Source organism: Bombina bombina, chromosome 6 (genome assembly GCF_027579735.1).
Source record: "Bombina bombina isolate aBomBom1 chromosome 6, aBomBom1.pri, whole genome shotgun sequence".
NCBI lineage: Eukaryota > Metazoa > Chordata > Amphibia > Anura > Bombinatoridae > Bombina > Bombina bombina.
The window spans coordinates 19,116,850-19,143,098 of NC_069504.1; the positions used below are offsets into that span (position 1 = coordinate 19,116,850).

The 26,249-nt window shown below is 41.6% G+C and overlaps 1 protein-coding gene across 1 annotated transcript in view; it reads left to right on the forward strand.

Moving 5' to 3' along the window:
- Positions 1-26,249, forward strand: part of SND1 (staphylococcal nuclease and tudor domain containing 1) — a gene marked incomplete in the record, with an annotated part of 1,252,242 nt that overhangs the window by 345,686 nt on the left and 880,307 nt on the right. The window contains 1 exon segment of the mRNA XM_053716327.1: positions 21,647-21,757. Coding sequence (XP_053572302.1) covers positions 21,647-21,757 — 111 coding nt within the window.

Here is a 26,249-nt window from a genome sequence, read left to right on the forward strand (position 1 = left end):
AGTCTTCCGACAATGTTAAAGATATGCTGCAGCTTTCTCCTCAAGCATCCCAAAGTTTAGCGTCCATACAGCCAGTGCTCTGCGCTACCTCTATTACTCCTCCTGGAGTTACCTTGCAAGACATCGCTTCCCTAATGTCATCAGCGGTATCTGATGCGTTGTCTGCTTTTCCCATGCTGCAGGGAGGAAATGTAATCAATCTGTGAGTAAGGTTGCTGACACAGTGGCTATTCCGAATGTTCCTTCCCACACACCTGAAGGGGAAGATACTTTGGTAGCATCTGAGGGTGAAATCTCAGACAGTGTTATACATTTAGCTGATACTGAAGTTGTTTCTTTCAGGTTCAAGCTTGAACACCTCAGTTTGTTACTTAAGGTGGTTTTAGCTACCCTGGACGACTCTGACTTTTTAGAGCCGCAATTTCTTTCCTATGGCATGGAGAGTCCATGACTTCATTTCAATTACTAGTGGGATATTCAACTCTTGGCCAGCAGGAGTAGGCAAAGAGCACCCAGCAAAGCTAAGTGTAACTTCCCTTACCCATAATCCCCAGTCATTCTCTTTGCCTTTGTCAATGGAGGATGTATGAAGATGGTGTCTGAAGATATTTAATCCTTTTATAGGTACTTTTCCCTGCAAGCAAGGATTGGGGTTATGCTGTGGCCATCTCTTTTAATACGAGTAATGGTGGCTATTAGCAGTGAAAGTGAAAGCAGCGAGGTTGTCTTTGCTTTATTTCTAACATTATTGCTACCCCTTCATAGAAAGCCAGGGTTGGTTACTCTGCTCTTTCTTTTTCTTTAGGTCCCTGATAGAGAGTTGAATATCTATCTTACCTAAGAAGCTGTTCCTGCCCTGCAGCTGGATCCACAGGTGCATTTGCCTTCTAGGTATTGAAGGACAGCACTTTGGAGGTTTATTCCTCTAGTGGATCATTTAATGGAAAAAGACCTTACAGTTAGGTTCGCAGTTTGGCAGGCACTGGCATATGTAATATGTTATGGAAATGTTATAGGGTTAATAATGTTTACCCTTAGTTTGTTTGTGGAGAGACTGGCTGAAGGGGTAATTTAATGCAATTTTGGAACCATAGGATATTTCTTTATTGGTATGAGATGTAATGCGGTGTACTTTAGTTTTATGCAGTTTGGACAAACGCGCACTTTTACAGTGACAGTTTTCTTTTTTAGTCTGATCACATGACCTGCCTCTCTTCTGTCTTTAATATGCGGAGCTAGACCTCTTGCGATCTTGCTGCCTATCTCTGTGCCGACTGCGGTTGGATCGCTGAAATTTTCTAATCCCGCATCCTACTGATAGCGGATCTAATCGGATATCACTTGCTGATTTTCTGGAGTGACTACGGTCTTAGTGTGGTAAGACTCCTCAGCTCAGCCTGAGGGATAGAGGTGTGAGGAAGTTTTTGCTAAAATAAACTTTTTTCCTTTTTATTTTTCTTTTTTTCTTTTTGTATGCTTTTGTATGTTGAGGTGTGAGAATATATATATATATATATATATATATATATATATATATCTATATATATCTATATATATCTATATATATATCTTTGTACTTAAAATGGTACTTAAAATGGAACAAGTGTACACATGAAATAAAGATTTTTTTTCCTGGCCCACATGCAGTGCTCTGTGGTTCCTTGCAATTTTCAGAGGGATTGTGTGCTCAAGACAGGGTTGCTTTAATGTACATAGCAATCTATTTTCAGCAAGGTTAACATATTTGGATAATTTCTAACACAGAAATAAGAGGATTTAAATATTACACTCTTTTTATTTCTGCCAGTTAATATAGAGGAAGAATGTTATCCTTTTTAAACATTTAAAGTGACAGTAACATATTTTCCTGTGTTAATTTTTATTGTCAATACTCCTTCTAAAGCGGTGCCTGTTAGGAGTCTGGTGACAACCACAATTTTCTACACTATAGTGTCCGAAATAATTTATGACCAACAGGCAGTGCTCTGCGGTTCCTTGTAAAGACTTTGCTTTTGATGTACATAGCGATGTCTTGTTACAGCAATGTTAATATGTTATTGAGTTGTTTCTGAACGACAGAAATCAAACATTCTTTTAAAACATTTAAAAAGGCAGTAATATTTTTTCTGTGTAAATTTTATTAAAAGAATTGCGGCTGTTTTTGTTTCACAAATCATCCTTTGTGATGTAGGGTGGTTACTAAATCTCACAAGACTGAGTTACTATAGATTTAAAGAGACAGTAACGTCTTGTTCTATGCGTTCTGTTAAATGGATTTCAGCTGTTTGTTAGTTCATCCTTTATGACTGAGGATGCAACAAACGCACTCAAGAATAGTTGATTGTCAGATTTATTTTTTCCTTTTTGAACCTACTCCCTCTTTGGCGATTGCTGTCTGGGAGTCTAACGCATGGCCACAAATTTCTCCTATAGTTTCCAATCGAAATTTTATGGCCCACATGTAGTGCCTTGCATTTCCTTCACATTCCACTTGGGGTTATGATGCATTCTATACTTTTACACAAGGTAAAAGCATTGCTAGAGGAATTACTATTCTATAAAGTTACTCCATGTTTCTGAGGCTCTGTTTCAGACGGATGTGGTACCTTAGGCATTCCCTATATTTTCAAGACTGTTTTTCATTGCCGACTCAGCTAAAGAGACTGGGCGACCCTCCTTAAGGGGAAAGGTGTAGTTTCGACTTCACTACAAGAACTTCGATACCCTTAGAGGGTAGTCCTATTTAAAAAAAAAAAAAAAAAAAAAAAAAAGGAAATATATTTTTTTCTTAAGTAATGGGACACGCATCAGGGTTTATAAGGGTAACATTCTGGATTAAGGATTTCATAGGGCTGATTCCTTTATTTCAATTTCTCCCAGTTTTAAACTGGGGGCATTGGGCTCTGTTCCAGTTTTTGGGACCTTATGGTTGGAGCCTTGTTTTACGGTTATAAGTTTTAAAATTCCTTGCCAGGAGCTAACTTTGTAGAGACCTGGCTTGATACAAAAAAACAAAACAAAACCATAACCTGCTGTTGAATCGAAGACAGCGTGGAGAACGTGTCCCGGCCCGGAATTGGATCATGTGGGGGCTGATTCTCCGTTTTTCGCTTAAAGGGACATAATACTCATATGCTAAATCACTTGTAACTGATGCAGTATAACTATAAAAAGCTGACAGGAAAATATCACCTGAGCATCTCTATGTAAAAAAGGAAGATATTTTACCTCATAATCTCCTCAGCTCAGCAGAGTAAGTTCTGTGTAAAAAGTTATACTCAACTGCTCCCAGCTGCAGGTAAAAAAAAATAAAAAAATCAAGAAATGAACAGCAGCCAATCAGCATCAGCAGTGCTGAGGTCATGAACTTTTACTGTGATCTCATGAGATTTGACTTGACTCTCATGAGATTTCATTGTAAACTTCCTTTACCTGATTGGTGAAATAAGATGAGAGTGCACGATGCTCATCCCTTCAGATGTCCCAGGACAGACACACTAAAATGCTGCTTAGAAATCCTTTACAATGGGAGGTGACTACTGAGGAACTTTTGAGGTAAAATATCTCTTTTTTACATAGGGATGTTCCGGAGATATTTTCTAGTCAGCTTTTTACAGCTATGCTGCATCACTTTCAAGTGTTTAAACATTTGGGTATTATGGCCCTTTAAGTTTGGTTTTAAGCTCAAATGTTGTTTTTCTCTCAGAGGCAGTTTTCTGTTTTCAATCTTGTCTGATGATTAGACAAAAGGAGAGTTGTCCTTGCTCTGTGCAGGAGATCTCTTAGACCTGGGAGTGATGGTTCCAGTTTTAATACTGGTCCAGGATCTGTCTCTCGTAAAACGGGAATCCTCTAACCATTTTGTGAGAACGGTTCGGTCCTTCAGGAGGGGTACTTTTTTTTTTTTTTTTTTCTTGATTTTAAAAGATTTTTTTTATTGAGAACCAAAAGTACATACAGTCAATAAACAGAGAGGAAACATTACTTTCCACAAAGACATTAAAGCAAGTACATAGGTTTGACATATGGCATCTAGACATATTACTGAGTGATAAACATCCAAGTACACTATATACAAAATGTATATTTCTAGATATTTGTTAAGAAGCATCCTCAGGTTTCATAGGGATCTCAAATAGTGGAACATAACTCTAGCATCTGTGATAAAAAGGTTGTAAGTGACAAATATAACCACATATCTCAAGTGTCAAGACGGTCTCTAGTTCATCTTGATCATTTAGTGGTGTTGTGTGGGAGGGATAGGCCAAAGGGTAAAGGGCAGAGGAGTCATCTCATGGAAGGTGGTGGGGAAGTCCAAGTAAGAAAGGGGATAGGGTAGGAGGAAACAGAGAAGAGAGTGATAGTGGCAATGGAATTGTAGGGAATAGTGGGGGGAGGGAAAAAAATATTTTTTTTTTTTTTTTTTTTTTTTTTATAGCAACTTGTGCACAGTGTCCCCGGACCCAGTTGTCTAGGGGAAAGAACAATAGCATGAGGGTCTACTGGATCTGAATCCAGTCTTCCCATATTGCCCAGTAGTCCTCCATCCGTTCCAGCGAACTATATGCAAATTTCTCCATGTTAGCCAAGTATTGTATTACCTCGCAAACATCCGAGATTGTGGGTGGAGCGACTTGCTTCCATGCTCTAGCAATACAGAGCTTAGTAGCTGCCATCACATAGATCACCAATTGCTTGCTACATTTAGGGAGGGCTTTATCCAGGATATGGAAGAGGGCCAAGCTTGGCGTCAATTGTATAGTCAGATTCATAGAGTGCAAGAGTCTCAACATCCCTCCAGAGATCTGATTTTTGGGCACGACCACCACACATGAGAGTTGGAGCCTTCCTCTCCACATAGTCTCCAACACTCTGGGGATACACTAGGAAACATTTTCGACAATTTAGTAGGCACTCTGTACCATTGTAGCATAAGTTTCATGTAGCTTTCAAAAATCGTTATGCAATGAATCGTTTTTTTTGTCAGTTGGATCGCATCTTTCAGCTCCATGTCAGATATGTTTAAGGCTAACTCCCTGCACCACATTTTGATTTGGCTATGAAGGCCCACCGAATGATCTTGCAGCATGGCTTTGTAGTGGAATGTAAGAGGTTTCACCGTCCCCATCTCAAGCAGCCATCTCTCTTCCCATTTAGAATGGGGTCTGAGATCTTGAGTCCCAAATTTCCAGGAGTGGAGCAAGCTAAGTATCCTACAGCATTCAAAGTAAAGCCATAAGGGAGAACCCCTTAGTAAGTCGAGTACTTGGTGGACTGTCATAAGCTTGCCATTGGAAAACAAATGCTCCACCAGTTCCAAATTATGTTGTATCCAGAATTCGACATGGATACTTGGGAGGTCCCAGAGAAGACCCCTCATCTGGTGGATCGACGAGGGGTGTGGGGCAATCTCTGTGTGATGTCTGAGCTCATGCCACATTTTAATATTTTGCTGTACTATGGGGTTAGTAACCCTATCAACTAGTTGCTTGTGTCTGTGAACCCACAGAACGCTTGGAAGATCCAAGCCCTCAGGTAGGTGTAATTCCTCAAGTTTGAACCATTTCGGTTTCTCTCTAGCAGGGCCCCAGGCCGTGATCTGCGATAGTCTGGCAGCTTCATAATAAAGAAATATGTTTGAAAAAGCCACTCCACCTCCAGAGAACTCTCTCTGCATGGTTTTGTAGCCAATCTGGGGTGTCTTTTTCCCCCAGACATATTTAGAAAAGAGCCGGTGAATTTGCTGTAGGGTGCCGTGTGGGATGTTCAACGGGATACATCGAAATAGGTATAGCACCTTAGGGAGTAGCGACATTTTCACCGTAGCTATACGTCCCATCCAAGAGATTTCCTTAAAATCCCATCTGTGTGTTAAAGACTGTAGCTCAGTAATTAGAGCATCGAAGTTTAGAGAGAGAATACCATCTAGGTCCGCACTTAAATGCATACCTAGATGTTTGATAGACGTTGTGGACCAGTGGAAGTCATACGTTTCTCGTAGGTTCAAAAGTTGTTCGCCAGGTATATTGATACTATATGACTCTGTTTTCGATACGTTTATCTTGTAGTAGCTCAAGAGACTAAACTGTTCTAGGGCGGTAAAGACTGCCGGAACTGAGCTTAGAGGGTTCGTGAGAAAGAGAGTGACATCATCTGCGTATAACGCAATTTTTTCCTGACAGGGGCCCACTGGTACTCCCTCAATAGCAGATGACGTACGAATCGCCTCCGCCAATGGTTCCATGACTAGGGCAAATAGCAAGGGGGACAGTGGGCAACCCTGCCTGGTTCCATTAGAGATGTCGAAGGGGGGAGAGCAAAAGCCCAACCCTCTCACCCTAGCGCTTGGGCCGGAATATAAGACTCTAATCATGGTTATAGCTTCGGGTGGGAAACCGAACGTCTCCAAGACCCTCCACATATACTCCCATCTGACCCTGTCAAACGCTTTTTCGGCATCTAATGACAGGGCCAGAAGGGGGGTGTCCTGTCTCTTTGCTTCGGAGAAGATAGATATCAAACGTCTCATATTGTCCGGTCCCTGCCGGCCGTTCACAAAGCCAACTTGGTCTGTATCGATCAACGACGGTAGCAAGGGGGACCATCTGTCCGCGAGAATTTTAGAGAATAATTTTGTGTCTACGTTAATGAGCGAAATAGGGTGGAAATTGCTGCAATGAGATGGGTCTTTACCTGGCTTAGGTATCGCGACAATAGTCGCTTCAAGATATTCTTTTAGTATCTGTCCTTCCGACCCGATTTCATTGTACGCGTGACATAGTACGGGTTTAAGTTGTGCCTGTAACTTTTTATAGAGTTGCCCCGGGAACCCGTCCGGGCCCGGGGCTTTATCATTCTTTAACTGCTTAATTGCCAGTCCAATTTCTATCTCAGTGATAGGTTCAACTAGCTTATCTTTATCTTCTTCCGAGAGTGTGGGTAGATTTAATTTCTCCAAAAAGGAGGAGATGGCCTGAGGAGATATCACTTTAGGTTTCTCGTGAGAGTCAATGTTATAAAGGCGCTCATAGAAGTCCGCGAAGGCCTTCCCTATGTCGTCAGGGGCATGTACTTTTTGTCCCTTGAGGACGAGGTACGGTATCCGGGAGCAAGCCAGTCTGTTTCAATTTATTCGCTAGCATCGAGCCCGCTTTATTGCTTTTGGAGTACATAACCAATTTGAATCTCGAAAGGGCTCGTTTAAATTTTTCCACTTCCAGGCTCTTAATTTGTGATTTTAAATTCAGGATCTCAGTGGATAAGCTAGCTGTAGGAGCTAGCTTATTTTGGCGTTCTTTCGTCCTCAGGTCGCAGGTTAGTTTGCCTAGTGGGGCCCCCCACTTTTTTTTAATACTAGATGTCTTTGCGATACAGAATCCCCTGATATAGGCCTTTTAAGGCTGCCCACCTAATTTGATGCGAGGTCTGATTAGGTCTGTTAGTCTCCAAAAATTCCTCTATCTTGTCTACCAATTCTGGGACAAAGGATGTATCTTCCCACAAGAACTTCGGAAGTTTCCATGATGGCCTGATCAATGCGGATCTCTCCATGTCAATTGACATTACGACAGCATCATGGTCTGACCATGGGCAACTGCATATGCTAGAATTTGTGATGTTGTTCATAGACCAGGAGTCAACAAAGAAGTAGTCTAACCTCGAGTACGACCGGTGAGGGGGTGAGAAGTATGTATAGTCCCTTGATTCTGGGTGGCATGCCCTCCACACATCGTAAAGCGCGGACTGGTATATGAGGTTTTGAAATTTAGGGGCCGTGGACTAGCTATCTAAAACTTTATTGTTCGGGATTTTTTTGTCTGTATAGGGATCCCAGACTAAATTAAAGTCACCTCCTAATATCAGCATGCCTTGTTTCAGACCATCTATAAAATGCAGCATTGTACGCAGGAAAGTTATCTGGCCCTGATTAGGGGCATACAAGTTTACAAGAGTATAGAGGTGTGAATTGAGTCTGCAAATCACCAATAGAAACCTCCCTTCTGGGTCCGTTTCCACATACAATTGTTGAAATGCCACCTTTGTACTAGTACAGATTGATACACCTCTGCTCTTCTCGTGGTAAATCGAGTTGAGGACCACCGGGTAGTGTTTAGATTTCAGAACTGGGGTATTAGTTGAAGCCCAATGTGTTTCCTGTAAAAAGGATACATCACATTGAAGTTTCCTTAAGTACGATTGTACCATGCTTCGCTTCGCTGGCGAGTTAAGTCCCTTCGTGTTAAGGGAGACAAATTTGAGACCGGGGCTCATTGCCACAACAAAAAAAAAAAAAAAAAAAAAAAAGGGGGGGGGGGGTCAGAGAGTTAATGCTAGTGTGGTTTGGTTATTGTTGTCCGACCTTCAATTATGAGGATATGAATAATAAGTCACTTAGTGAGTGCGATTGAATCTGTTCTTTTGCTTACTTTCGGTAAGCTATGGTGTTACCCTTCGGGGGTGTGGAGAGATACAGTCTAACAACCGTATAAACTGGTGTCCAAAGGAAAGGGAAAGGGGGGGGGGCGAGGTCCGGGCCGAGGCAAAGTCCGTAGGCGGGGGGGGGGGGGGGGGGGGAGAGGGAGTGTTATCCCATAGGATTTTCTTTTATTCCTTTCTCTTTTCCCTCTCTTTCTCTTTTTCTTTTTTATATCCCTAATTCGTTACTGTGATTATAGATAGGAAAGAAAGTAAAGTCTTATCTGGCCACGTAATAAGGCGTCTCATGTCTCGAATAGACAGGCCCTGTTCTATATGTCTCCGTCGAGACGTACCTGTGTGGGTTAGTGTTACCAAGTGAGTCATAAGGAGAGGTGGTATGTGGACTTTGAGTAGGATCTATCTGTAACTGGTTAGAAGTGCACATGTCAGTGAGAAAGAGATTGCATATTAGATAGGCTAGCCTGATGTCTTAATGATCTCATAAACATTATCTGATCACAACAACATTTTTCAAACATAAGTGCGAGATAAGTTGGTATGGTGTTGTGGCGATCTCAAAGACATAACTGTCTATAACAAGAACTTTTCAAACACAAATTGGCATGCAATGTTTTCTTAGCTGTCTTGATCAGACATTTCTGTTCTAGTCAAACACCTTACTTATTGATATCCACCTACGGTTTAACTAATCCATACTTATAAGTGCAAAAACAGACATATCAAGATAATAAATAACTGATATAAATAACATAAAACAAAAAGAGGTTAGTCGGGTCCTTTGTCAATGCGTAACAGTTTGGTATTTTAAAACCTGGACTAGAAGAGGCGTTCTCATTTTCCCGCAGGGCAGGTTGAGGTGTCTCTCAAAGTATCACTAATGTTTGATGGCTCTCAACCTCGATTCCAGGCTGAGTATGCTAGGGCCAAGAGGTGAAGAACTAAATATCTTCTCTAGATATATCAGGCATCGAATATAGCTTGGTAAATCATCTAAAGTCAATTGTATATAAGTGTAGCCTAGCTAATAGCGTATTGATCTTTTCTCATTGCTAGGGTCAGGCTCGCTATTTCTACAATGGAGAAATACTTTTGATATGTAACTATGATTCTGCTAGTGTCATATTCATTTATTCCTGACTTTTGAGTGGATCTCTTCCTCCTGCACTTGCCAGGGGGAAAAGGTGTCTGGTGGGTGCGAAAGCAAGACCTGGTGTGTTGTGGCCTATATATTAAATCTCAACGTGCCAATTACCTAGGGCCCCTAACAGTAAACTTAAGTACTGCTAGCTTAACCATTCTCGTGTTTGACTGTATTTGTATCTCTGTCAGCATCTAGTAAGTGTGCCTACAGGGCGCAAGCATGTCTACAGGGCTTAGTAGGTTGAGATCCAATACAGTCAGGTATAAGTATCTAGGAGGGTGGAGTATGCCAATTTAGGTCTTGGCATATGGCAGGTACCCTAAAACGTAGTAAGTCATGTCTTATCACCTGTTTAACTATGCTAATTTGCTAGGTGTTACACACTTCAATTCTGCAGGCATCCATAATATAAAGTGAACATGGGCCTTCTAGATAAGGTCCAACAATACTTGCAACCAGCATCAAAAATGATAATGATAACCATAAACATTGCAAAAGAGACATAGAACTCAAGCATTTTCGCTGTTAGCAACAAATCAGGATCATGATAACTGGGGTAAAGAGTCTCTTATCGTATGTCCGTGGCCCTGTAACATTTCCTTGCATAAGTCTTCTAAATAATGCTCACCAGTCCTTGCAACAAACAGCAAAAATGATAAAAGATGATCATAAACATTGCAAAAGAAATATATAACTCAAGCATTTTCACTGCTAGTACCAAATCAGGATCTTGATAACTAGGGCAAAGAGTCTCTTATAATATGTCCATGGCCCTGAAACATTTCTTTGAGTGGGACTAAATGTCTTTACTCCTGCAATAAAACATTTCCTTCTTATCACAATTATACTAGCTTAACCGGTCTCGTGTTTGATTGCATTTGTATCCCTGCCAGCATCTAGTAAGTGTGCCTACAGGGCGTAAGCATGTCTACAGGGCTTTGTGGGTTGAGATCTATTACAGTCAGGTATAAGTATCTAGGAGGGTGGAGTATGTCAGTTCAGGTCTTGACATATGGCAGGTACCCTAAAACGTAGTAAGTCATGTCTTATCACCTGTTTAACTATGCTAATTTGCTGGGTGTTACATAATTCAATTCTACAGGCACACATAATATAAAGTGAACATGGGCCTTCTAAATAAGGCTCAACAATACTTGCAACCAGCATCAAAAATGATAAATGATAACCGTAAACATTGCAAAAGAAACATAGAACTCAAGCATTTTCGTTGTTAGTAACAAATCAGGATAATGATAACTGGGGTGAAGTCTCTTATCGTATGTCCGTGGCCCTGTAACATTTCCTTGCATAGGCCTTCTAAATAAGGCTCGCTAGTACTTGCAACAAGCAGCAGAGATGATAAAAGATAATCATAAACATTGCAAAAGAAATATATAACTCAAGTATTTTCGCTGTTGGTACCAAATCAGGATCGTGATAACTAGGACAAAGAGTCTCTTATAATATGTTCATGGCCCTGCAACATTTCCTTAAGTGGGGCTAAATGTCTCTAGTCCTGCAATAAAACATTTCCTTCTTATCACAATTATACAACTAGGGAATAAACAAAAACACCCCCCTGCAGAATATAACAAGGAACATTCAGTTATGAAAAATATACTTATCAATCTTCATCTTCTGAGGGATCTTCTGCTTGATCTGATGACAGCTGTTGTGATAAGTTCTGTCTTTTAGAGGGGGCATTTCTCTGAGCAAGAGGTCTCCATTCAAATGCTGTCGGTCTTAGAATGGAGGAGGAGGTGGTGCCTTGTTCCGCTTCTTTAGGAATAGGGGAGCTATTCTCTCTGTTTTGGCTTGTGTTTTTGGTCCATCCTTTGAGGAGAAGTTGACCCTTGTCTGGGGTATCAGCCGTGTAAAATCGACCATCCTTATAAATCAGTAGCTTAGTGAGGTATCCCCATCTGTACTTAATTCCCATCTGCCTCAATGATTTTGTAACCTCACGAAAGGTGCCTCTCTTTTGCATCGTGTACTGAGACAGGTCTGGAAATATTTGTATAGAGTCAAATCTGTTAGGCAAAGTGGGACGCTGAAACATGGCTCTAAGGATTTGTTCTTTATATGTGAAATAGTGGAATCTGGCGATCACATCCCTTGGTTTCTCCGCTGAGACATTCCTCCCTCTGGGGAGCCTATGTGCTCTGTCTATTAGGGTCTCGTTAGGGAATCCTGGAGGATGAAGTATTTCACAAAGCTCAATAAGGTACTTGCCAAGTTCAGTTGGAGTAACTTCTTCGGGAACACCTCTAAATCTCAAATTGTTCCTACGGGAACGATCTTCCATGTCAGCCATCTTGGCTTCGACCGTGTCCAGCATGTCAACTAGCACCTGTGAGTGATTAGCCAAGTTCCCCTGCTCTACCGTTAGGTCTTCCTGTTTTTTTTTCTAGAACTTCAATACGTTCACTGATGACGCCAATATCTCTCCTAAGATCTGCCTTAGAGCTCCTGATAGCTTTGGTAAGGGATTCCTGAAGGGAGTTCATCCTCAGCGTAAGGGTAGTGACAATATCCGAAGCCACAGAGCCAGGGATACTGTTTTCTATTTCTGCAGCTTCCGCCATATCAGGACTACTCCCCAACAGTTGTTGTGAGGTGTTAAGTTTGGCCGCAGGTCTCCCCGCAGCAGGCTTAGCTTTAAAATGATCCGCCACTGACTTTCTATATTCTGAAGGGTTAGCGGTTTTCCTCCTAGAGCCCTGTGGCATGATAGAGATAGTTGGGATTTAGCAGAGAAACAACAATGTAAAGTAATACAATTAGGCAGAGATCCCTCAGTAAGGTATATAGGACCAATTTCTTGGATCACATTCCTTTAATTTATCATCTTATGCCTTGGCCCTAAGGACCCCCGCCCCTTAGTGCATGTTGTGAGCCATGTGGACCGACAAAAGTAGGATTAGAGCCAGAGATTGGAGTGATGAGTTAATAAGTGATGATCCAGAGTGGGGTCTTCAATTTTGAATGACGTCAGGGTGGGTAGATAGAAGTTGACAGGGTAGAACCTCTCGGTTATACTGTCCCCCCCCCTGGGGATATGCCTCCTATTGGCCAAGTCGGTAAAGGGTCAGGGGGTATGACCCACAGGCACCCTGCACCTGCGGGAAAGGGAGGAGGGGACTAGCTAAGGATACTGGTAATCAAGTTGGAGAGTAGGGCAAAACTTTTATTGTAGCAAAAATCACCTTCTGCTGTGAGAGGATTGTCGGTCTGAAAGTTCTGCAAATTTAAACAAAGGGCACTTTTTACTGAAAGTAATCCTATCTAGTGTAATGTCCAAGCAGGCCCTGTTTCACTTTAGAAGTTAAAGCACAAATAGCATCCATCCACTTTAAAGAGAAAAAAAAAAACCCACTTGAGTCCTTAAACTTGCAGAGAATAAAGCAGGCTTATGATTGTCAACCAGATAGAAAAAGTCACAACTAGTAAATATTCTATTGTGGGTTCCTTAGCAAAACAAGAGCGAGATCTATGCACTAGACAAAGATGGTATATGTGGGTAGTTGAGCGGCTGTATTATTGCTGGTCCTTGCAGTAATGTTGGTGATATAATAGCAATATGTGTGTATCAGGCCTGGATAAAAAAGAAATTTTAGCGCAAGGTGTACAATTGCCTACTCACAGTTAAAGTTATTTAGCCAGCCTTCCAGATCACAGAATTTTAAATTTCTATCTGCCACTGGGGGAGAGCTGAAGTTAGGTGTCCCTTAACAGTAGTCTATACAGCCATTGCAAAGAAGCAGGGAGAAGGAGGAAAGATGGCAGATTTTGGCGCCTTTTTGTATTGTGTAGGTTTAAATGCCTCCGGTGTATGTTTATTTTTTTTTTGCTAGCAGCTCATGTCTCCGGTACAGCTAGGACCACTGGAGGAAATGCCTATGATTAATGTAGAGCCCACGTGGTTAGTAGGACTGAGTTGTCTCACTGGGCCGGTTTACAATAATATGCAAAATAGTAGCTGGATACCACAAGTCTTTTTCCCCTATATGAAGATAGCAAAGTACTTTCTCACACAGGCCCCTGGGAGTAATTGGGCAGAAGGTTAGTTGTAGAAAGTGTGGTCTGTAGTAATGTCTGGTGCTCTGCACTATGCTGGTGCCGGAACTAAAAATGGCGATTCGCGCCCAACTGTGTAAGCACCCGGCAACAGCACAAATTATTTGCCCCAGCTACTATAAGTCACTATGTGCGATTGTGTAAGAAGGCAGTTGTGTGTAGGGCTGTGGAAGCGTTGTTCAGAGCCTATGTGGCCGGTACTTACTGCTGTTGTTGCACCAGTCTGATCCGCGGTAGGCCCTCTCCCTGTGCCTCATGTGCTGCCCTTAATGCAGTTGAAGGGAGCCTGGCCGGGCTCCGGAGCGGATCCCCGACCCTCCGGAGCAGGCTAAGATGTTTTGCCTCAGGCGGTGCGGCTCGGAGTACAAGTTGCCTAAGGTGTCCTAAGCTGTGAGGTCGGGCTTCCAAGCGGCAGCGGCCACGAAGCTTGTCTTTTGTGCCCTGCGTGTTACTCCGGGTACGTCAGAAGTCCAGCTGGGCTCCGGAGCGGAGTACTGTGGCTCGTGTTGAGTGGAGCGGCTCGAAGTGTAACTCACATGTGCTGCAGTTGTTAGGTAAAGTTCTCAAACGGCAACGGCCGCTAGTTCCTTTGTGTCCGGATAATCTCTCCCAATCACCTCGGCCAAGTTCGGTTCAGAAAGGCAAAAGTCTCACTGCTCCCTTTCTCTAACACAATTAGCTGATTAAAAAAGGTTTTTAATAAGGCTTTTGTCAGTTTTTTTATTTTTTCTATAGAGGAGCTCTAAGAAGTAGCGTCCGCTCTGAACGGCAGTTAGCTCCGCCCCCCAGGAGGGGTACTTTTATTGTGCCATTCCTCCCTTAATCCTAGTGGGTCATTTTATGACAACGGTGGATTTAAAATCGGGTGCCTTCATGTGCCATTCACGAGAATCGTCTCAAGTTTTTGGATTTGACTTTCTGGACAAACATTTCTATTCGTGGTCCTTTTGATCTTGCCATAGTTCCGGGTTCTTCCGGAGTCTCTGGGATCGCTATTGGCGATGCTTGTTATGAGACATTGCAGTGGCGCTCTATCTGGCTGATGTCCTTTTCCCAGCGTCATCCTTGCATCAAGCAGGATTTACTCGGACATGGTGTTATACTTCTCGTGATCCCATGAGAGCAGGTGTCTTTGTACAAGTGTTCCTTAGTCCCAAGCTCAGTGGTAGTTTTTTTTCTTAGGAATCGTGACTGGTTCCATATCTATATAGGTTTTTCTGACTTAGATCAGGAAATTAAATTCTATCATTTTTCGCCTAGTTCTTCAATCCACCTCTCGGTCTTCAGTGGATTAGTATTTAGGTGTAGTCGGACTGCTGGTGTCGGCAAGCCACAATAGCCGGACAGGTAGCTCGGCATGCTACGGCGCTGTGGCTGAACATTGTGACAACCCAAGGGTTGCAGATTCGGTCTCCGGTGTGGTCTACTCTGTCTTTCATCCTGTTAAGGTTGATCAACTGAGCAGTATCTTGTGTACCTTACTATTCCGTTTGTTGCTTCCACTTCAGGTCTATGCAGTTAAGCATACTTGGGGAAAGGAGACTATGCAGAGTTGTCTCCTCAGTTAGTCTCTGCTAAATCAAGTTCCCTGGAATAGATGATCCAGTGTGTGGACTCTGGAGGAGTCTATTCTTTTTATAGACTTCCTGGTACTCGGTGCGAGCTCAAGGCTCTTCTGGTCTGGTCTCAGTTGGCTTCGGCCGAGTTTCATCTTTTTTAAGACTGACAATATGTCCACGCCAGGATGGAACGAGGTGTTACTTAACCAGGGCTGAGGGGGCCAAGCTTATCCAGTGGGCAGCAACTCATTATTGCTATCTGTCAGCGGTCCATATTCCAGGGGTGGACACTTGGGAAACGGATTTTCTGAGTAGACAGATTTTTCATCCAGGAGAATGGGAGCTCCATCAGGGAGTATTTTCCAACCTGATTTTCATATGGGATTGGCAGGATTTGGATCTCATGGCATTGTCAGAATGCCAGGCTTCTGGGTTACGGGTCCAGGTCTAGGGCCCCAGTCCGAGCTGATAGCTGCCTGGGAAGTTCTTTGGTCCTTCAGCCTAGAATGTCTATCTTCCCCATTTGTGCTGCTTTCCGGGTGGTTGTTCAAACCATATAGGAAGGGGCATCCTCCTCGCTTCTGCGTGGCCTCACAGGGTTTGCTATGCTGATCCGGTGGACATGTCATCCCTGCAACATGGATACTTCTGTTGGGGAAGGACCTTTTATTCAGGGTTTTTTTCTCCCATCCAAGTCTAGTTTCTCTGAAGCTGATTGATTGGAGATTGGACGATTGATCCTATGCAAGCGGAGATTCTCTGATTCGGTCGTAGATACCTTATTTCAGGCATGTAAGTCTGTAACTAGAAAGATTTACCTTAAATTAGGGTGTAAATATTTTTATTGGTGTGAATCTGAAGGTTACTCACGGAGTAGTTAGGATTCCAGGATTTTTATCTTCTCTCCAAGAAGGGTTGGGGAAGGTTTTTTTTCAGTGAGTTCCCTAAGGGGTTGGATCTCTGTTTTATCTATTTTGTTACACATGCGTCTGGCACATGTCTCACATGTTCAATCCTTTTCAGGCTCTGATTAGGGTCAGGCCCGTGTTTAAACCACTTGCTCCTCCTTTTGAATTTAGATCTTAAAGGGACAGTCTAGGCCAAAATAAACTTTCATGATTCAGATAGAGCATGTAATTTTAAACAATTTTCCAATTTACTTTTATCACCAATTTTGCTTTGTTCTCTTGGTGTTCTTAGTTGAAAGCTTAACCTAGGAGGTTCATATGCTAATTTCTTAGACCTTGAAGGCCACCTCTTTTCAGAATGCATTTTAACAGTTTTTCACCACTAGAGGGTGTTAGTTCATGTGTTTCATATAGATAACACTGCTCGTGCACGTTAAGTTATCTGGGAGCAGGCACTGATTGGCTAAACTGCAAGTCTGTCAAAAGAACTGAAATAAAGGGGCAGTTTGCAGAGGCTTATATACAAGATAATCACAGAGGTTAAAAGTATATTACTATAACTGTTGGTTATGCAAAACTGGGGAATGGGGTAATAAAGGGATTATCTATCTTTTAAAACCATACAAATTCTAGTGTAGACTGTCCCTTTAAGGTTCTTTCAGAGGTTCCTTGAATCTATGTATTCCATAGATAGTGAGTTATTTTCTTGGAAGGTTTTATTTCCTGTTACTATTTCGTTTGCTCGATGAGTATCTGAGTTTTCAACATTTCTATATAATTCTCTTTACCTTATTTTTCATGCGGATAAGGTAGTGTTATGTACTAATCCTGGTTTTCTTTCTATTAAAGAACATTTATTAGGATATTGTTGTTCCTTCTTTGTGTTCTAATCCTTCTTCTCAGAAAGAACGTCTGCTTTATTATTCAGATCTAGTCCATGCTTGAAGTTCTACTTGCAAGCTACTAAGGATTTTATATATTCGATACCTTTGCCTCGGTTGAGGTTGTTTTTTGGGACAAAGGTTCTTCAAGCAGTGGTGCCTTCCGTTTAAGTTCCCTGTCTTGTCCCTCCCGTTTCATCTGTGTACTATAGCTTTGGTATTGTATCCCACAAGTAAGGATGAAATCCGTGGACTCATCGTATCTTGAAAAAGAAAAGGAAATTTATGCTTACGTGATAAATGTATTTCTTTTTCGATACGATGAGTCCACGGCCCGCACTGTTTTATGAGACAGGTTATTATATTTTGTTAAACTTCAGACACCTCTGCACCTTGGCTTTTCCTTTCTCTTCCTAACTCGGTCGAATGACTGGGTTGGGGGGGAAGGGAGGAGCTATATATACAGCTCTGCTGTGGTGCTCTTTGCCGCCTCCTGCTGACCAAGAGGCGTAATCCCATAAGTAAGGATGAAATCCGTGGACTCGTCATATCGAAAAAGAAATCCATTTATCAGGTAAGGATAAATTTCCTTTTTATCACCCAAGTGCTTCCAGTCACCTACTTCCCTTTGTTGCCCTGTTTTGCACACAGCAGGGGTGCTTAGCATGTGAGTCTATGGCCTCGCCAGTAGAGATAAGAAGGCCCTGATATGTATGGGGTGTTCTTTTACAATAATAATGTTTATGTATTTAAAGCTCCAGTATTTCTGATGAAGACTTCTATGAAAGACTGATGAGTTTTTATGTAAAGTTTCAAATTGTTGTGGTTTCTCTGCCCTGAAGAGACTAATACACAAATCCTTGAATACAATTCAAAAACTAAGAATATACTTGGGATGCAATTCTCAAATAAAAGAGAAATCTGCATTTCTGTGTCTAGGGGCACTGCACGGAAAATAGTTTGTTTTGCTTGTGTGATCCATCTTGTTGGTATAAATGATTGGGTTGAATAAGTTTATTTTCAGAACTACTTGATTCCTCCAGATGTTCTGCTCCCACGTCACATAGTGTTTAGTTGTAATCTGGCCACTAAATAGTTTTTTTTACCCTCTCAGTAAAATTGTGAGACCAATAGCCAGCATTTTGAAACATTTCCACAGTGCAATTTCTTCTGAGAAGAAAACTGCAACTTGCAAATACTGTCAAAAGTAATCTGCTTTTCCTAATGCTACCAGGATGACAAAACCCATCGTATGCCAGAGGTCCTAATGACATTACAAATACTTAATGGCATTAATTGAGGACGGCCATAGTGATGAAAGTGCCAGTAGTGATTCCCTTCTGTAACCTCTACATTATAACAAACTGCTTCTCTACGAGCAGCATCTTCATGTAAGGAAGTGTAACCTGCCTCCAATAATACACCGTGCCTTATAGATAGAATGACACCTAATACAAGTCCATTAAGCTCGTGCAAGAACAGTCAATTCTTCTGAAATCCTCTTGTCAATGACTGAAAATTTCTATTGACAGCAAGCTTTTAAATTAAGACCATCATACTATTTGCCCGGGAGGGGTACTCTGTTCTCATGCATTGGCAAGAGTTTCCTTACAGTTCACGTGTTCTTAACATATCTGGAACTTTTTGTAATTCTATTTTTTTTTTTAAACAAAGTTTTAAAAATCAAATGTTTTATTTACTGAATGAGCTGCACTTTTATTTCAAACATAACTTATACACACTGCATTTTATGATCCCAATGTAACAAAATAACTTTCAGTAGGGCCAGTTGCATGTGCAGCCGGTCACACCTGGCACGTGCAGAGGAACACACAGGATCAGGCACCTGTGCAGCTGGTCACACCTGGCACGTGCAGAGGAATACGCATGTTTAGATGCATCTGCAGCCGGTGAAAAGATGAAGTCTCCAATCCAAAAGAAAATCCCTTTAATGCAGCCGGTCACACTAGGAACACAGGGTTAGTGGCAGGTGTAATGTGGTTATGTGAAGAGAAACATGCTGGGTCAGAGGTCACCTCTTCTCCTTTAGACCAGTTCTCCTGTCCCTCTTGTTCCCTGGCACTTCCCCTACATCCCTCAGTACTGAGCTATATATGGCACTGTCACACTGACTACCGCTTTAATGTCTATGTTTCCATATTCATTAAGGACCACTCCATGCAGTGGAATTACATAATAAAAAGACAATGCATTAGCACTTGCTTTGCATTTCAAATAAGCAGTAGATTTTTTTTTTTTTTTCCCTCTGACAAAAATGTCAGACTAGTATAGTATACCCTGTGAGCGAGCTTGTGCACATGCTCAGTAGAATCTTGTTCCCTAAAAAGAATAAATGTGATAATAGAAGTAAATTGTATTCTGCCTTATGTCCTGTTTACGCTGAAGAAGCGCTGGCGGGTTTATGTCCTGCTATAGTTTCACATAACGACGCACACACTGGAAGAGCTGGCTGTGTTGTAGTGCGATTTGGCTCCTATTGTGCATTTGGAATAGCTGCTGGGCACCGTCCTTTTGTTACTGGCTCTGCTGTATAGTGGGGTTTGGGTGCTTCACCTTTACATTCTTACCTGGTGACTATTGTAGAATCCGTCTGTAATGCGCTTGGGTCCTTATGGGTAATCATAAGCCATTTACTGTGCCTAGACAAACCTAGACCCCCGGCACCCTGCTCACTTATGTTCTGGGGAAGATAGGAAGGTTTTTCTACAGTTCCGACCTGGCTGACTTCTGAATAAAAAGGATTATATTTCAGTATTAGAGCAGATTCGTACCATGATGGCTTTGCTGTGTATAATTTCATGCACCGCCTCCCCTTTTTATTGGTAAGAAGCTGTTACTGAGGATGACATTCCCCGTGCAAGCGCTTTCTGAAACTACTGGCATGTGCATGTTTATAAAGATTTGTTTGCAAGAAATGAAACAAATGTATAGCACAGGCCGCACAACCTGCTTTCTTTAAACTTTCCTATTGTAATTACATTTACAAGTCTGGTTAGATTTAGACAAGAAAAGAAATCTTATAAATGAGTTGTTCCTCTAGTTCTTGCACATAGCGAGTCCTCTGGAAGTGCTGAATGTTATAGGTGCTCTATGCTTCTAAGACCCATGTACGGCTATCTGTTCTTTAAGTAGGAATCTACTTATAATTGTCCTCCGGAATTAAGTTGGCTCAGTTTAATTTTCCCCTTCCAGGGGTCTTAAGTTCTGGTGTGTGTATGGCTAATAGAGAGGGGCTGCAGGGTTGGATCTCATCTACGTATGTAAAGGACTGCAAGTCCATGGATGTGATCTGAGGTTTTAAGGGGAGTGTATTAGCTGATGGGGGCATATAATGTGATTATGTAGCTGAGATAGGGGGAGTGCAGGGGCAGGGGGTCTGTGATTATGTAGCTGAGATAGGGGGAGTGCAGGGCAGGAGGTCTGTGGTTATGTAGCTGAGATAGGTGGAGTGCAGGTGCAGGGGGTCTGTGGTTATGTAGCTGAGATAGGGGGAGTGCAGGGGCAGGGGGTCTATGTGGTTATGTAGCTGAGATAGGGGGAGTGCAGGGTCAGGGGGTCTGTCGTTATGTAGCTGAGATAGGGGGAGTGCAGGGGGTCTATGTGGTTATGTAGCTGAGATAGGGGGAGTGCAGGGGCAGGGGGTCTATGTGGTTATGTAGCTGAGATAGGGGGAGTGCAGGGGCAGGGGGTCTATGTCGTTATGTAGCTGAGATAGGGGGAGTGCAGGGTCAGGGGGTCTGTCGTTATGTAGCTGAGATAGGGGGAGTGCAGGGGGTCTATGTGGTTATGTAGCTGAGATAGGGGGAGTGCAGGGTCAGGGGGTCTATGTGGTTATGTAGCTGAGATAGGCGAAGTGCAGGGTCAGGGGATATGTGTTGTAATGTAACTGAAATAAGGGGAATGCAGTGTCTGGGTGGTCTGTCTGATGTGATGTTACTGAGTTGAAAGAGGGTGAAGAGTCATGGGTCTGATGTAGTTATTTCTCAGAATGTAGATGCAACCCCAAGGGTCATGCTCTGTTTTGTATGTGGCTAATAGAGGGGCTACAGGACTAGGGCTATGATCTGATGTTGGAATGTAGAGGGCTGCAAGTCCATGGGTCTGTTATGAGGTTTAATGTGGGGATAAGTGAAATTATATGGGTATGTAGCTGACTATGTCTGCAGGGGGTCTAGTCTGATGTGGGGGGGGGGGGGCTGCAGGGGATCGGTCAGATTTTTTTTTTTTTTTTTTTTTTTGTGGCCAAGTGATGATAAACCTCTTAAATTAATTTTATTTACTTCATAATTTTTTTTAACTGTCTTCTACAGTTTCAATGCTTTTTTTTTTTTTGTTTAGTGCAAAATTATTTTATGTTTAATTTTCATATCTTAGCAGCAATCTGTGATACTACCGTAATATCAGTAATGGCTCTTATGTTCCTCACTGCTCTTTACATGACACGTGCCCTTCACTTGTGGTTCTCTATGGACACAAGTGTCAGGAGCGTATATTACGTATTGTTAGCGGCTGTACCGGGGGTTATCAGTTTAATACTTGCGCTGGTAGAAAACGTATTGTGATACTTCTGTATCTGTCAGTGGTGACTTATTTGCTAAGCTTTGCCTTTGTACCTTGCAGGTGGTGCAGGTGTTAAATGCCGATGCAATGGTGGTGAAGCTGAACTCTGGAGAATACAAAACCATCCATCTATCAAGCATCAGACCGCCCAGGCTGGAAGAGGGGGCTCAGGTAAGATCATATGGACTGTGGAACGATGTCTGTGTCACGCACTACTTGCAGACAGGGTGTGCGGCCATCTGTTACCCTCTCACAGGCAGGTTTTCTTATCCTCCAAAGTCAGCATACAATACAGCATACAATAAATTGGTTTCTAATCTGATTTGTGTATATGATAGATTTATTTACTTATTAAATACAGAACTATTGGTTGAGCACAAACACATTTCCTCTAGCTTTAAAGGGACATCAAATACTAAAATTCTAGATAGAATGATGTATTTAAAGGAAAGATTAGTCTGAGAATAACCTGTAGATGTATTTTTTTTATAAAGTTTCATTAGCTGTTTAAATATAGACAAAATAAGTGTAACGTTTTAGTGTCTATAAAACAATGGGAACTGCCATGTTGTAACTTAAGTTACCTTCTCTGCTGAGGCCAATTAGGGACAGTTGTAAATAGGTCACTGGAGTGTGCAGCCAATGGCTGTGTGGATATAACAGTGTTTTGCACTTCCTGTTCTAACAGAATAGAATTACAAGAAAAGGGGAGAAAATAAAGTATATTGCAGAGTTGTATGTAAGAGTTATTTTATAGAACCACCTCAAAGTGCTTAATGTCCGTTTTTAACATAAGAATCTAAATAGAAACTTTCTTCAGATACAGCATTTACTTCCCATTTGAGGAGCCCCTTGCCACATGCGCAGTCTCCTCTTACAAATGAAAATTCACACTTCTACGACTGGGATCAATAAGGAAGTAATGATTAGGCCCTAAACAACCTCTCACAATAGAGCATAGTAACGAAAATCCAGCCACTAGCGTCTCTGTAGGGGCTCATGGATCCCTGTTTCCCTGAGAAAGTTCAAGTCTCTGATATCTGGAGAAATGAGTGACATTATGGGAAGCTCTATATAGGAGGACTTAACTTACTATCCCAAATTATTTTTGTTTTTTGTGTCACCTGTTAAATCAGAAGTTTGTTTTGTTTTAAATCAATCTGTATCTGGTGGCTACGTTTTGCGGAAAACTCAATAAAAACTGACACTCTGGTTTTTGTGCACTCTGCGTTTAAAGCTGCTTTGTGTGGGGTAAAATGTCTGAGCAGTGAAGGGGTTAAACTGTGATTGTATGTTCTCGTGGCAGTGTCATGATGTAGCGCGCATGTGTTCGCTCACTAGCGTACGCCCCCTCATTTGCAATGTCTAGTTATTAGATGCAAAGAAAATAAAAAGTTAACATTTTTAAATGTCTCTTGAATAAATTTGTTTTCTTTGCTCTAATCACATAATTATAAGGTAAAAATGTAAATAAAGAACATTGCTCACAAGAACGTCTTACATACTGGGATCACAGCTATGCAGACTAGGAAAGGCTAGGGGGCGGGGTTGAAAAAAATCTCATGGAGCCACGGATCAATCTTTGTGGCACTGCTCTGTATTTGACTGCTTTTTCAATCAGCACTGTGTTCTGGCTGCACTGTTAATGGAAACTTACACAGTACAGCCAGCGCAAAGTCCTTTTTGATGAGAACAGCCTTATGTGGAGCAGCACTGCAAAGCAAGTGCTAACAGTATGTGTCCTGTTCTTTCTGCTGCCATGCTGAATTTTCTGCAATGACATCTCAGATCACAGCATGTTCTGCCTTGGGTATACGTCGTATTGGGAAAAGGGGTTAATGAGTGCAGGGGTTGACAAATCTATTTAATTAGGAGCTAGTAAGATTATTTAGGAGCCAGACATACTTCAAGGAGCTAGACAGTGTTATTTGTATATAAATATATGGAATTTAGGAGCAAGGGGTAACATTTTAGAAACCAGTGACTCTGGGCATTTGTCTTTGCTCAGGAGCGAAAGTATCATGGTGTTACCCACACTGAAGAAACATCCTTCCAGTTTAATAAAGTGTTTAGAAAGGTATGTGTTACCAGGGTGGATTTGATTGAAATCAAATTGATTGAAATCATGACTAAAATCACTAGCAGTAGGACTCTCTTAAATCAATTTAAACATAAAGGTTATATTTTTTTAATACTTCCCCCCCCCCCCCATTATATCAGAAAATGACTGATTTAGTTATATACCACTAGCAATATGTAGATTATTGGGAGGTGAACTGTTTCCAGTTTAATGGGTTCATATTTGATCAACCTTTCAGCTGTACTTTATTGAAAGGAGAAACAAATTATTACTTTTAATTATATTAAATGGCTTTATTTAACTAAAACTATATCATTATTACTTTACTGCTTGCCCCTCCTTCCTCACACATGGGTCCTTGTGCAGATCTATTTCACTCTGATCTGTGTTAGATAGTTTAGCAGAGGACCAATCAGATTACATGCATATTAAAGCCAAACTTAAATGATTTAGATAACATGCAATGTTAAAATTTTCTTCATAAATGGAAGGAGTCCACAGCTGCATTCATTACTTTTGGGAATTCAGAACCTGTCCACCAGGAGGCGGCAAAGACACCCCAGCCAAATATTCCTCCCACTCCCCTCATCCCCCAGTCATTCTTTGCCTTTCGTCCCAAGAGGTTGGCAGAGAAGTGTCAGAATTTTTCAATGGTCTCTTATGGAGGGTAGTACTCTTCAGCATGGGACTGGAGTTTTAAGTATTCCCTGCTATAGTACAATCAAACTAAAGAAATGGCTCGTCATATTATGTACATTTTAAAGAGAATTTTTATGAGCAATACAATCATAAGATTGTTATAAATATTTATTAAACGTTTTTTTGGTATTTCGATATCCTTTGTTGAAGATTTTGTTTATATAAGCACATACAACACATTTTAATTCAACTATTTTTTTTGTTATTATAGTCAGCCTTTGTTGAAAATTCTATTTTTCATAGTTATCCTATGTTAAAGATTTTTTTTCATGCAAGCACATAATAACAAATTATAGTTATCCTTTGTTGAAGATTTGGTTTTATGAAACCACAAATAATACTCCTTTTTTTTTTTCAAACTATTTCTCCTACATTGGTGTGTCCGGTCCACGGCTTCATCCTTGTGGGATATTCTCATTCCCTACAGGAAATGGCAAAGAGAGCACACAGCAAAGCTGTCCATATAGCCCCCCCTCTGGCTCCGCCCCCCAGTCATTCTCTTTGCCGCTCTGTACAAGTAGCATCTCCACGGGGATGGTAAAGAGTATGTGGTGTTAGTTGTAGTTTTATTTCTTCTATCAAGAGTTCGTTATTTTAAAATAGTGCCGGTTTGTACTATTTACTCTACAACAGAAAGTGATGAAGATTTCTGTTAAGAGGAGTATGATTTTAGCACCAGTAACTAAAATCCATTGCTGTTCCCACGCAGGACTGTTGAAACCAGAGAACTTCAGTTGGGGGGAACAGTTTGCAGGCTTATCTACTTCAGGTATGATCAGTCACCTTTCTAACAAGACCTAGTAATGCTAGAAGACTGTCAGTTTTCCCTTCTGGGATAGGTAAGCCATTTTCTTAGACTCAGTAACAGAATTAAGGCTTATAACTTGGGCTCTATGCTGGTTGACACTATTGTGGGCTAAGTCGTTTGGTTTTTATCATGTTTATGTGACATTTGGAGTGTTTTGCAAACTTTGAAACACTTTTGGGGAACTTTATTTGCGCCTGGCAGCCGTTTAGACACCTAATCTTGTCAGAAAGGGCCCTTCACTCTGGAATGCAGAGGGAGGAGGCCTCATTTTCGCGCCTCAGTTGCGCAGTTACTTTTCACTGGGCAGTTCATGCAGCTTCACGTGGAAGGTCCAGAGGCTTAGAAAAGGACTTCAGAGAGGCTTATTACTGTTGTGAATAACCCCTAAGGAAGGTAAACACCGCAGCAAAGACTGTGGCAGGGACTGTAGTGTGTTTAAACCGGTTAATTGTTACTTTAGCTCCGGTTTGGACATTTAGGGGTTAAGTGGCTTGAAAATTGGTGTGCAATACTTTCAAAACATTAAGACACTGGGGTATACATTTCATAAAGATCGGATATTTCTTTGATGTTTTTCTATCATTCAGAAATAAAGTGTGCCCTTTTTATTTAGTTCATCATCCTCTCCTTCTGTGTCAATACCAGCTTTGCCCGCGCAGGCGATACTTAGTACATCTAGCGCGCCAATGCTTGTTACTATGCAGCAATTAACAGCAGTAATGGATAATTCTCTAGCAGCTCTTTTATCCAAACTGTTAGCATTTCCTAGAAAGCGTGATTGCTCAGTTTTAAATACAGAGGATGAGCAAGTAGGCGCAGAAGATAATTTATCTGTTATGCCCTCACATCAATCTAAGTTGGCAGTGAGGGAGGGTCTGTCCGAGGGAGAAATTTCTTACTCTTGAAAAATTTCTCAGCAGGCAGAACCTGATATTGTGGCATTTAAATTTAAGCTAGAACATCTCCGCGCTCTGCTTAAGGAGGTGCTAGCTACACTTGATGATTGTGATACTTTGGTGATTCCAGAGAAGCTATGCAAAATGGACAAATTCTTAGAGGTCCCAGTGCACGCTGAT